Source organism: Rissa tridactyla, chromosome 20, assembly GCF_028500815.1.
Source record: "Rissa tridactyla isolate bRisTri1 chromosome 20, bRisTri1.patW.cur.20221130, whole genome shotgun sequence".
Taxonomy (NCBI): domain Eukaryota; kingdom Metazoa; phylum Chordata; class Aves; order Charadriiformes; family Laridae; genus Rissa; species Rissa tridactyla.
Window position 1 is genome coordinate 2,593,003 of NC_071485.1, and position 13,273 is coordinate 2,606,275.

General features: G+C 46.1%; 1 protein-coding gene across 4 annotated transcripts in view; it reads left to right on the plus strand.

Annotated features, from left to right (window-relative positions):
- Nucleotides 1-13,273, plus strand: part of GFPT1 (glutamine--fructose-6-phosphate transaminase 1) — a 47,150-nt gene that overhangs the window by 1,682 nt on the left and 32,195 nt on the right. For 2 of the 4 annotated variants that reach the window (XM_054224956.1, XM_054224955.1), the window contains exons 1-5: nucleotides 9,292-9,400; nucleotides 9,715-9,822; nucleotides 10,258-10,365; nucleotides 11,747-11,872; nucleotides 12,670-12,728. In XM_054224956.1, coding sequence (XP_054080931.1) covers nucleotides 9,307-9,400; nucleotides 9,715-9,822; nucleotides 10,258-10,365; nucleotides 11,747-11,872; nucleotides 12,670-12,728 — 495 coding nt within the window. In that variant the 5' untranslated portion in view covers nucleotides 9,292-9,306. Of the gene's footprint in view, nucleotides 1-9,291; nucleotides 9,401-9,714; nucleotides 9,823-10,257; nucleotides 10,366-11,746; nucleotides 11,873-12,669; nucleotides 12,729-13,273 lie in introns of those variants that run through there. The other 2 variants (XM_054224957.1, XM_054224958.1) reach the window with 1 other exon arrangement.

The following is a 13,273-nucleotide window of genomic DNA, read 5'->3' on the forward strand; positions in this document are numbered from 1 at the left end:
GCTGTGGGTAGTTACTTAGTTGTGTTCAAGATTTAATGTGCTTCTCCTCTTTTTGCTATAAGGAAAGTTCTTCTTGGATATTGAAACGTTTTACAAAACAGTAAGAAAAGCATCAAGGATTATTGGCTCTGTTGTCGAGTCTTGTTCTGGGAGCCAGAGGTATATCCTATAGTGAAAACGAGAAGAGAGCGTTAACTGAGCGTGTTCATACAGAAAATTTGGAAATTGAGGAGCTCCTGAACACAGGAAGTTTGTGGCTGAATACAGGGAAGGTTCTTGGAGGGAACAGGAGGAGAACTGTTTGCAGTCAGAGGGTGCTACCGCATGAACGCTTGTGACTTGCAGTTAAGTGCAGTTGGCAGAAACTAAGGACTACAGTCTCCTCTGCCGCTGCCATTTGCGGTCCGGCTGGTGAACGCGAGACAAAATTGGCGGTGGTCTCGGCCCGCGTAAGGCAATGTTAATTGCAGGGACGGTTTGAGCTTTTCTCCATACAGCAGCAGTCGACTCCAGGTAAACAAATGGAGGCGTTGCCCTCTCAGATAGTCCTGCAAATGTCGTAAATAGACAGAGCTGGCGCGCAGGTGCTCTTGAGTACTTACGCTAACAAGACCGAATTGTCTCAGGATCCTAAGTGAAGAGACAGTAGTCTCCATCTTGGAGTAGAGGGTTCTGGTTGCTCATGCTGTGGCCTCCACGAGGTCCAGGTAGCTGTGTTCCGCAGTGTAGTGACAGCCGTGCGGTCCCGGTTGTTTGTGCGAACCCTCAGACGACATTTCTGTAATGGAGTTGTAAGTCAGGATGTGCACTGCTTTATCCCGCCCTGCTGTCTGGTGGGTACATGGTCCCCGTTCGGATTCTTATCCGATTCATCTCAGATAGAAAGGTAGTTGTTAAGATGAATTTTTTAAAAAGAAGGTGATGATGCTGCTGTTGTTATCCGAGTTCTCCCTGTGACAGCTTTAAGACTGGAATTACCAACGCAATGTTTTCAATGTGCTGATGATCTGGTGTTCAGGTTTACATGCACGCGGCCGTACGAAGTCCTGTGATCTGATGTGCTCATACCACTTGACGGGTAAAGGACAATAGACGCACAGTTCTGTTCCTTGATGCCTAGCATAAAGGACAGGCTTGCTGTGTAGGTGTGCTGGGCTTTCGTTTTTAATAGTGTTAGTAAAAAATAGGTTTTGTTCTTGGTATTTATTACAAACTTGCAGTTTGAAGACCTAGCTAGGTATAAATTGGGTGCGAATGCACCAAAACAGTTCAATGGAATCTGTGAAATAGTTTGGAAAACAGGTTTTTCAAGGTAGCCGGGCTCAAATACACTGTTCTGTAAATAAGTAAACCTGTTGTATGCCATGACTGGTTTTAATGACAAAAGTGATAGTAGAATTTAGGTTTCGTGTTACTAGTGATTACTGCAGATAAAAATGGGCTTAAGAAAGACTCAAGCTTCAAGTTTTAGGGTTGCAAGTACATCAGTGGTATTGCCCTCCCGCCTGCTGAAATGCCGCTGGGACACCGAGGTGTATGCCGTTCTGTGACACGTAGAGTCGTGGCTCTTGCCCAGAATGAGTCCTTAGAACTGATTTTTTGCTGGTTGTTTGCTCTAGGCGGGAGAAATCCTGCCCTTTTTAGCCGGAGAGAGAGAGATGCGTTCGTGGGCGGTGAAAGAAGTGTCCAGTGGACGAATGTCATTCTCCACCAAGTGGGTATTTTTCTGTTTTGCTTTTTCTCCCAGGGTGGCCTTGATGAATTGCATGTAAACGCTCCCGTATCCAGCTAGGGGACATAATAATGATAGTCTGCTTGTTTCTGACCTTGCATTCCTTCAACTGTGCAGAATTAGCATTGTTTTGGTACGTGGGGTTTGGCACAGCGTTGCTCCCCACCGGTGGTTCGGGGAGGCAGCGTGGAGCCTGCTCCGGTGGGTTTTGAGCATCGGTTCTGGGGCTTCGTTCTGTATGACACGATCAGTATCCGCGTTAGAACTTACTGTTACTGCCTAGTGTCTCCCCGGCTCGAGTTTGAAGAAAAATATTTTTATCGCCTTTCCCAGCCTGTAACATATATTATGTATGTGATATTTAGTAGCCTGCGTCTGATTCGTTGAAGACTTGAGGCCTAATAATCGTCACCAGGATAAAGGATTCTTTGGAACTGCCAAGTGTATGTACTGATAACACTGTCTGTTGAAATGGTATAAAGGAGTTTGTAAATCCGACAGTAGACCTAGCCTGAAGGATTTTATGCTTTTGCAGGAAAGGGCGGGAGCTATTCCTGAGTAACTTTCGTGTATTCAAGACACTGGAGAAGATGATTTATTCTTACCTGGAACTGGTGATGAATTTCATTTTCCTGTTAACTTACCATGAAATAAAGGAACATGAGCATCAAAAAGGTCACAGGAGAATGAAGTTCTCAGAAAAAGTATTTCGGTGATTGTCAACAATAGAAATAATGAACGTCCGCTTGGTAAAAATGTTATTCTGTTAAAACCCGTCAGCTGTTCATAGGGAATTCTTTATGTAGCCGTCTTTAAGAAGGCCTGGGTTTTGTTCTTGCATATTGAAAATTCGTTCTAAGAGAGAGTTGAGTTTCACAAGCGGCTGAACGCCGGTGCTGTTGGTGGTTCACCAGGTAAGGTTTTGGATACAAACCTGCAGGAAAGGAAATGTTGTATGTTCTAAGGTATATTTTTCAAGGTATTTCACTTAAGAGAAACACATACAGGACTTCCTACTGCGGCGGGTCTTCGTGTGATTCAAGACTTACATGATAAGCTGACAGACTTTGACAATTTTTTGTTCAGTCCATATGCGCAAAGTCCTGTGTCAAGTTACTAGTTGAAACAGTTTATTATGTTGTAAAGCGTGACTTCTGTTCTAATCCTGAAGTATATTCGTGGCAAATTCTGAAGTATATTGGTGTGTTCCAGACAGGGGTATTGTGTTTTCTGAGCCCGTCAGATGTAAATTCCTGTAGTATGCTTGCTGCTGTCTTATTTTAGCTGGGAATTCACCATTATAAGCGGTGCTGGACTAGAATGAAGTTCCCAGGGTTTTTTTTTGGTTTCGCATGGCATGTATTTGACCTCGAACAATGCCAACTCGGGGCTTGTCAAGGTAGCGTAATTAAATGGCATTCATATATCCTGGTTTTCTGTAATACTTCCTCTTTCTGGCTTGTTCCGGAGCCTGAGTTACAGAGGGCAGGTGTGGTGTAATTACTGAAAAACACTTGCGTTGAACGGTGTAAATGCGTAAGTTGAGCTTAAACTGAAACGTCTCTTTTTCACGGTGGGTTGGTTTCAGGAACGTTCTGCTTGGACTTCAAGGTTTCTGCGTTTCAGGCACCTGGCATCTAGGCTGGCAAGGGGGATAAGCTGGTGGTGCACCAGGTGGGACCGTGGTGGAAATTTGCTAGATTTGTGTTGGAATTTCATCAAAATCAACACGTTTCCGTTGACTGTTGTGATTTAAATGAATTGTCACTTTGAGAGAAAAATTGGCGCTTTGTGACAGAGCACTCCTCACGGAAGCCTTCAAGCAGCTGTAAAGATCTGTGCAGTTCCTACCTCTTCATCTTTGGAATTGTGTAGATTGATCTGAACATGAGCACAGGGAGGGAGAGGACAAGGCATTGTGATTTGGAGAAAAACACGCCTCTGGTGCGTGGAAGAAAGGTCTTTTATAGTCTGAACTGCAAGGCAGAGTTGCTGTGCGCCATCCCACCTCTGCCGCCTTCCACCTCGCAGAAGGCTGTGTTTCGTAGCTGGATGAAGGGACCCCTTGTTCAGCTTGTAAGTAAAAAGAAGTTCTTTCCTTGAACGGCCAGGGCTTTGCATCGTGCTGGGGCGTAAGCGTCACCTGGGCGCTCAGTGGCTCAGCACGGCCGCGTTCCTTGCTGTACCTTTACGCCGATGGGACCGAAGGCTCGAGGTGTTACTCCAGAGCAAAAATTTCATCTGCAGGGTCCCTATTGGTGGCTGCTGGGAGAAATAAACGTTTTTCAAAAATACACTTAGATCAGTGAAGCGTAACAAGCAATTACCGCTTTGAGTCTTGTCTTTTTTTTTTTCTTGTCAGCGTTACTGTTGGGGGCAGTGGAATCGTGCTTAAAAATGGAAGTGATTACAAGGTGTGATTGCGCGTATATTCCTGAACAATCCGATAGTTAGGGTGGAGCCAGTAAAAAATGCTGTTTTCTAAATGTGGTTTGAAACTTCCTCCAGCTATGAAGAATCACGTCATTATGGGATGTTTGAAAAGGGGAAAATTAAATGCCTTTGAAAATATTTCCAGTAAGTTAAACTGTTATTTACACACAGTTCGTCATGACCAGATGTCATAAATGGGTGATAAACCTTCAAATATTTGACTTTAGCTTGCAGATTAGTAAACCATGCATTTAGGAAGACTCTTGTTCATTTTCAGCGGCCTTATTGTCCCATTTTTTACTTTAATTATGCATCATTTTTACATGTTATTCCATTTAATTTTATTTCTTTTTTTTTTTTTCCTGTTTTCTCTAAGGTGAGTTTTAGAGCTGCTTGTCTTTCTTGCCTGCTCGTTTGTAAAATGTGTCAATCACAGGTGAGTTCCTAGAATTTTGTTTTCATAGTGGCGTCTCCATTATCACTCCAGCGCTTTTCCTGTTGAGATCTAAAAGCTGAACTGAATCAAAACTGAATCTCCCAGTGTTTACATCGTCATCTTTTTTGAAGAGCGTGTCCGCATATTTTGCAGAGTCGATGCTGTATTTGCATTTCTTTTAGTTGCCTTGGTTTTCTTAGTCTCTGTGTTCTCTGATAAGTGCTGAATTCCTTGGGTTTGATTTTTTTGGGTTTTTTTTTTTTGTGGCATTCTTAGTCTTATATTCAGTTTTTTTTTTTTTTTGCAGTCCTTTTGAATAGTCTTAATATAATTGTGCTGTAATTAGTAGATTTTTATGTTTTTTTTCAATGCCTGAGACAAATGCCAAGTTGGCTTCTTTTCTAGATAGATGTTTTCTGTTTGTTTACAGTAGAAGTAGATATAAACGCTGCTGTTTTTCAGTCTCGTTCCAGATGAGCCAGCCCTTCCTGGAGGAGGTTGGTTTCTAGTTTGTGCCCGTCTGGTACATGGTATTTTGCTGTAAACTGCCAGCAGTTGTGATCTGTGACAAGGAACCAGGTTTTGTTTTGTTGTTGTGGTTTTGTTTTTGGTTGGTTTGTTTGTTTTGTTTTTTGGTGGGTTTTTTTTTTTAGTTCAGGTGTGACTAAACTTGTTAAAATGTGCAGAGAAAATAACATTCGAAGCCGCTGTCGGGTTTGGATTCAGATTTAACAAAGCCGTCTGAAGTCAGCCCTGGCTAAGGGGAAATAGTTCTGGTTTTAAGCCATTTTTTTGGTCCAGAATAAGTTGGGAGCCTTGTACCAGAAGCGGGATGGAGACTAAAATGATCAATTCACATTTACAAAAATATTTTATGAAAGGAAACAGAGTTTCTGCTTAATAATTGTGCCCGTCTATTGAGTTACACTTTTTTCCATGCGGAGGGCTGCCTTTTAGTGGCCTTGCTGGGGCACCGAGCGTCTGTGGGGAACGTGCTGTGCAAAGGGATCCTCACAGGGGCTTGGAGCAAGACGCTGTCGTGTTTCCGTGGTGTCCCCCTGCCCCTCCAGGCCATGCCTGTTTTATCAGTTACAGGTGTGTTGGTGGGACACATGCTCTGTGCCATTGAGATGACCTCACTGGGCCCCCACAGTCTACTTCCGTGGAAAATGCCCTCATTTGAAATGCAGCGTCGTGGCCTGGAAACCAGTTACGTCTTTTGTAGCTGTGTGCCTGGTAGCATTACAGGGGTGATGCCCAACGTCCCTCAGGCACAGGGGAGCGCTGCCTTCACACGCCCCCGGCATGCTCTTGGTTGGAAGGGCCTGGAGGTGCTGGTGGGCAGCAATGTCGGGATGTAAGGTGTCAGAGCAGACTTTACAGTAACCTTGCTGTCCTGCCCTGCAGTACTCCCCATCCACCTTTCCTACAGCCCTCTCCCCTCTTGGCATATGCCCCATAGTACGTACGCATGCCCCAAGGTACATACGCATCGTACCTTTTGCACGCCGTTCCTTCCCCAAACGTTGTGGTGGCTCTCTTTCACCCGTCGCATGCCAGCTTGACAGCCTGTTCCATTTTTGCCCCCCAGTCACTCAGTGGAATGCCCTACCAGGGAAGAAGACCTCGTCCTTGGCCACCTAGGCACTCTGTGTGCCCAGGTGGCCAAGAAGGCCACCAGCATCCTGGCTTGTATCAGCAATAGTGTGGCCAACAGGACTGGGGCAGTGATCATCAGGACCCTGTACTCGGCACTGGTGAGGCCTCACCTCGAATGCTGTGTTCAGTTTTGGGCCCCTCATGCCAAAAAAGGCATTGAGGTGCTGGAGCGTGTCCAGAGAAGGGCAACGGAGCTGGTGAGGGCTCTGGAGCACGAGTCTGGTGAGGAGCGGCTGAGGGAGCTGGGGGTGTTCAGCCTGGAGAAGAGGAGGCTGAGGGGAGACCTTCTCGCTCTCCACAGCTCCCTGAACGGAGGGTGTAGCCAGGGGGGGTCGATCTCTTCTCCCAAGGAACAGGTGATGGGACAAGAGGAAAGAGCCTCGAGTTGCACGAGGAGACATTTAGGATGGATATTAGGAAAAATTTCTTCATGGAAAGGGTTATTAAGCATTGGGACAGGTTGCCCAGGGAAGGGGTTGAATCCCCATCCCTGGAGGGATTTAAAAGCCGGGCAGATGTGGTGCTGAGGGACATGGTTTAGTAGTAACTTTGCGGTTGACTTGATGATCTTAAAGGTCTCTTCCAACCATAATGATTCTATGATTCTCTGTGCTCCCGTCAATGAGGCTCTTGTGCCTCTCACACTGCCGCTCTTCACTGGAAAGGACTTCCAGGAACTGTCTGGCCATGGTCTACCTGATGTTTGAGCTCCGGAGCACCGTAATGCTCATCATCAGTCCCCATTTGCTCCAAAGAGCCAATCCCACTTGAGTGGCCTTTGGTGTTGTGCCGTGGTAGTGGAATAACCTACTGAGCAGCTGTATGCCTGAGTGGGACTGGTTATGCCGTAGTGAGATAGCTGAAACGCCCCCGAGGGGGATGCAGAGGTTGTAGGTGCTTCTGGAGAGCTTTTGGGCCCAGCTAATGCCAGTGCCATCAAAAAAGATAGACAGCTCCAGGACTTGGGTGGGAATGGGACCCTTTAGCACGTGCTTCCAGGGCACGTAAAATGTGGAGAGAGGTTTCAAATCAGAAATGATTTAGCTAATTTGGAAAAACGTTTGGAAAGATTTGGAAAAAGCTAATTGGAAAAATTATAACCCTGCTGGTTATAATTATGCTTTCTGAAGGAGCTTTACTTTGGATGCCATGGTAGGTGGCTTTGGTGTGAAGGGAAGCGTCGGGAACTGCTGGAGCCCAGCCTGCCTTTTTAAAGACATCTCACGTGCTTGTTTTCTCTGCTTTATGGTACACACTTGTTATTTTCGCGTGTAATGATACTGCTGCATTGGGGGTCTGTTTGTGAGGTTTCTGGGAAATACGGAGAAAAGGGCCTTTGCAGCTGCCTCCTCGTAAAGCCGCCTGCTTTGTACTCCTGAACTCCATACTAGCTGAAATGTGCTGTTCTTCAGCCTGGATGGTAGCTATTTGGAGTCAGTTTGCTTGTAAACAGGGAGGTTGCTGTTTGCCTGAAGAATGTAATTTTTAGAAACAGAGTGAACGAAGTATCTCAAATTGGAAAAGTTTATTTTTGCCAGAAGGGTGGGGAGGAGGGTTTGGCGATTAAAAGCATGGGGGAAGTATCCTTCAGCGGAGGCTTTTGAAATACGGCAGAGGCTGTTAACTGTTGCTGGGGTTTTATTATCTGTTGAGTTTTTAGCTATGAATTGGGAGGTTTGTGGAGGAGGACCTCGCCCTGTCCGTGTAGTTACTGGAGCCAACATTCGAGTTGAACAAGTGCCATCAGGAGGTGGCAGCAGCAGGCCTCTGTGCGTGATTGGTTTGGGATGTCAGGGGCAATGCAAGTGAAACGCAGATTTTTATAAACTTGGTCCCGATAGTCTTACAAGTGGTTATCAGAAAAGGCTTTGGGTGTGGGGGAAATGAATGTAGAAGCTGAAGAAACCAAGTGAAAAGCTCCTTTTGTTGTGGTTTTTTGTTTTGTTTTTCTTTTTTTCTTCATCTGACTAGGTGGTTTAAGGAAGAGAAACAAGAGAACGTGCATCTAATTTTATCTGGCAATATGGAAGGAAATAATTGAGACGTGGTGTCCTTTTTTTGTAGCAGGGAGATGTAACTTCTAATGCTGGTGCTTTGGGAACAGGAGGTGAAGCTGGTGACAAACTTGTCCTGAGGCCTGTGGCTAAAGTCCGTGGAAAAGGGAGAAGGAGTGGGAGAGTGTCAGAACGGTACATGGCTACGTACGACCTTGTTGTCCCTTCTCAGGCTAAAAGTCCCCTTTGTAAATGTTTCAGCCGTGTGGTTTTCAGTGGGTCCGGCAACTCTGAGTAGCCCGTGTTTCTAAAGACGTCAAAAGGCTTTTTGACTTATTTGGTTTAATTCCAAAAGACAAACAGCCTAAGAACGCAGTTCTTCAAATGTTCTTTAAAATAATTTGTGGCTAAACGTAAAGGTCTATGTTCCAAAAATCATCTTGGGAGTAAAATTTTTCACATGAGTAAAAGGCTTGGGAACTGCGAGGCGGGGTGTATGGCAGGACTATCAGGAAAAAATTGAAGATTTGGGATGCCTTTAAAAGGACTTTGGTTTTGCGTGTGTGCGGCTGAACTCTGTTCTCCTCCAGAGATTTTGATAAAGTTTCTCAAATTACAAACCGTGAATTACCAGTCACTTACATATATGGATGTCTGTGTGGAACCCGTCTTGCTTTTACTCTATGCAGATATATTTTTCTTCTTTAAAATGTCAGGCAGAGTGAAAAGGTAGGTTTGAAGTACAGATATTTCTAGCATCCTGTAAATGTCTTCTCATGCTACCGCTTTACGATGGCACCGAAGGAAATCTTTCTGAATCGAGCCATAGTTGGGATTAGAGTTGCGGGAATTTGTGTGTCCCCATCGCTGCTTAAAAATAGAAGCGATGATTTATCTCCCTTTGCAACCTACAGGAAAAATAGCTCTATTAGTTTGAGGGTGTTAGTTTGCATGAGTTAAATGATTATTTTTTTTTTTCTTAAGTGAGTCTGTGGGAGGAACTTGGAGAAAGCTATTTGAGGAAGAATTCCTTTTGAAGGTGGTTCTTCGGCATGCAAGGCTCGGCGTTAGTGAACCTTGAACTTTTCGTCTGGAGTAACGAGTTTCCTGTCCCCTGCATTGTCTCCTGGCAGCTCATTCTGTGGTGTAGGTCCAGCTCACGTGGAAATTCTTTCTCCCATCACGGCCCCGGCTTGTCCTGTTTAGTTGCTTTCAGTGTCACAAGGAGGATGCTGGCATTTTGTGCTTGGTTTTGATCTCTGAAATGTTAGTGGCTCTTCTCCATTGGACCTCAGGTTGGGTAAGGAAGAGCTGCAGATGTGGTGGTATCTGCCTGCAGGGGGTTCTCAGTACAAAGACTTGTTCAAGGTTTAACTCAGTGCACGTGCTGGGCAGATGTACATACAGAGTTTCCTCAGCTGTGGTTTTGTCCTAACATTATGCTCTTTTTCCCCATACAGGCATCTTTGCTTACCTGAATTACCATGTTCCCCGGACAAGACGGGACATCCTGGAGACCCTTATCAAAGGGCTCCAGCGGCTGGAGTACAGAGGCTATGATTCTGCAGGTAGCTCTCTCTGAGCAGCAGTGGTTCTTTTTTGAATTTTGGCTTGTAAATGATGGTTTTCCTGGTGTGTTTGTGAATTGGTTTCTACCGTTTGCTGCTTTTGGAGAAAGTTGAAACGCAAATTGGATGTGCCTGTGATCATGTGGTCAGAGGCTTGGATCAACTTGCAATATACAGATTTCTATAAACATTCTTGATGCATATTATCTAAGGCTTTAAAAATACCTACAAGATGACAAAGGGAAAACTCACTTCTAATCTAAGGGGTTTCTTGCCTTTATTTGGGAGGCAAGCTTCCCCCCCAGCTGGGGGGAGAAAGGGCACTGTAAAAAAAAAAAACCGAAAGGGTAAAAAAGCAGTATTTGTTTACATAAAATCGTGTAATGTACTTTCTGCATTTCACACCCTTTCTTCATGTTCTGTGGCGGTGCCTAGGTGTGGGAATTGATGGCGGAAACGACAAAGACTGGGAAGCTAACGCTTGCAAAATCCAGCTTATCAAACAGAAAGGGAAAGTGAAGGCTCTGGATGAGGAGGTTCACAGTATGTATTTCCCTTTTGATCTCCGCCTGCTCTCTTTCCTTGAAATGTCCTCTCATCTCGTTTGTGTTTTGAATATTGCCTGTTTTCCCCTAAACCCAAATAACTTGTGTATAAAGCACCAGAGATGTAAACGCTCATGCATGTGCTGTGAAGAACCCAGTGATCCTTTGGATGTTGTCGTGAAGTTACAGAGAAATCCTGATTTCTCCAGACAAATGAATCACATCCTGTTAAAGTAAAACAGACCAGAAATACATTTTAGGAAACAGACCAAAATAAAACCCAAACAAAAAACTCCTTAAACTGGAGAAAGGGGAATGAGTTGCTGGGAGATAATTATCAGAGACCTAGAGCTTGGGCAAAAAAGAGAAATGCTGTAATAACCTCATTAGTTGAATTTTAAATAGTCATATATAATGTTTGTCCCAGCTCAAGCTGTCCATCTGAGTAGCGATGGGCTAAGCCAGCTGGCCTTGGGGAAGCGCTAACGTCCGTAACTGTCAAATTGATGGGAACCCAGAGAGTGAGGTCTTCTGCACCCGTTTCTGCCTCTTTATGTTCCCTTGATTTAAACGTCAAGTTCGTTGAATCTGTGCAGAATGCAAAGAAACAGAGTTGTTGGGCGTGGGGTACAGGTGAGCTGTGCGAGAATGGGGAGATGCTTTTCAGAGGCGTCAAGATCGCGAGTTTACATTCAAGGCCTGCTATGTTGTTATAACTTAACTTTTTTTAAGCCATGCTTGTGAACCTCACGGTCCAGGGTGCTGCATATCTAAGAGGAAGGTGGGTCGATCTAATCTTAGTGGAGAGAAAACCAGGAACCGAAAAGGCCAGGCGGGGTGGTATGTGCGTTACAGAAATAGAAGATATACAGTATATTTCTGAAGAAATGTTTGCCTGCTCAAGAAAATTGCAGGATATACAGTTTTAAAGAGATTGCGGAGACACTCGTGGGACAAAAGGAATCTCTTTTCCCCAAGAAATATTAATGCTAATGGTATGCTTTCTAGAGACAAAGGTTAGTAATGAATATTCCAACCACAGTGGTATATGTAACCACGAAAGGGGCTGGTTTGGTGACAGCTGACAGCGTGTGGCAGGTGACAGGATGGCACAGTGCACCCCTGAGAGCAGAATTAGGGTTGGATTCTTTCTTAAAAGTTGTTTTTTTTTTATTTTGAGGGGGTGAGAAATGCAGGACGGTTGCTGGTGCGCGTCTGCATTCTGAATCCCCTGAAAACACGTTTGCTGGGTTTGCTAGTTCTATTTCCCTGTCAGTACTGCTGTCCCGTGGCCACAGAGGCCTGGTGAGGCTCCCGCGTTGACTGTCGTGGTAGGGACAGCCCCTCGGAACTAAAAACTTCTCCTGCTTCTGCTGCAGAGCAACAGGACATGGACCTTGACATCGAGTTTGATGTACACCTTGGAATCGCCCATACCCGCTGGGCTACCCATGGCGAGCCCAGTCCTGTCAACAGCCACCCGCAACGCTCGGACAAAAACAATGGTGAGTGTGTTCACTTGAGGAACCGCGCGTTCCTCGGCAGGTCTTGGAAAAGCTTGCTGCCACGTCCCTGCTTTGTCACAGGGAGGGCTGTCTGGACCCAGGGCAGTGGGTTTATTGCGGGCCATGGTGCCAAGCCCGGTTGCTGTGAAGCCGTAGGGGTTTGGCTTTCATTTCTGGCCGTGGGGTACGTTCACAGCAGGGAATGATCGCAGGAGGGGTCGGGATTAGTGCCCAGAGGCTCGGTGGGCGCATGGGTACAGTGCAAGGAGGAGGTAAACACACAACAGAACCGGATGGTAAGAATTTTTGTGGCTGTTCTTTGGAATGGAATTTTGTATATTTTTTTTTTTCCCCCCATTTATTCGTGATTTTTCCATAATCACTACCATACAGAAGGGGGTTGCTCTGTGCTGCTGCAGTGTGCAGCTTGGTTAGTGTTTGGTGTAGCCGCCAGAGGAGCAGCACCGAAAAGCTGGCAGGAGGAGCAGGGTGTTTAATGCCTTCCAGCAGGCTAGAAACTGCCAAGTGCTTAAGCACCTCCAGAGGCTTTGCAGGATCGCGATAGCCCATGTCCCACCTGTGTCATTATTGTCTTCCACCATTACCAGCCACACCAAATGGGGCAGAGCAAGGGAATCGCACTGGGAGGTGAAACCCTTCTCTTTATTCTGCCGAGTACGGCTTTTCACGCAATATAGCCCTGTGGTCTCTGCGGTCTGTGTTACGCGGCCGCAGGCACCCGCTGCCAGGCCAGGGCGCTGGTGTGGGGCTGAGCGGGGCCTTTCCTCTGTCTCCAGAGTTCATCGTCATTCACAACGGCATCATCACCAACTACAAGGACCTGCGGAAATTCCTGGTGAGCGATGTGTGTGTGTGACACTCACTCCCCTATTCACACTCTCCCACTGCTCCTTCGCTCTCCCGCTCACTCTGGCGCTCACACGCTTCTCCACTCGCTCCCTGACTCACGTTCGCACTCTCCCACTTGTCGCACTCCTCCACTCACACTCACTCCCCCCCCCCCCCACATTCCCACCTACACTTGTTCCCCCACTCATGTTCTCTCCTCCATTCGTGTTCCCCAACTCATGTTTTTGTATTTGCGCTCCTCCACCTGCACTCTCACGCTCATTCTCGAACATTCTCACGCTTCCATTCCCTCGTTCACACTCACCCTCCCACTCGCACTCCTCCTCACTCCCTACTGATGCTCTCCCGCTCACCCTCTTCTGTTCACAGTCCCTCGCTCATTCTCACACTCCTCCACTTACACTCCCCCCGACTCCTTCTCATGCTCACACCCCTCCATTTACAGTCCCCCACTCATACTCCCCTACGTGCACTCACCCACGTAAGCTCCATCCCTGCCTCCCACTCCCACTCTCTGTCCCACTCACGCTC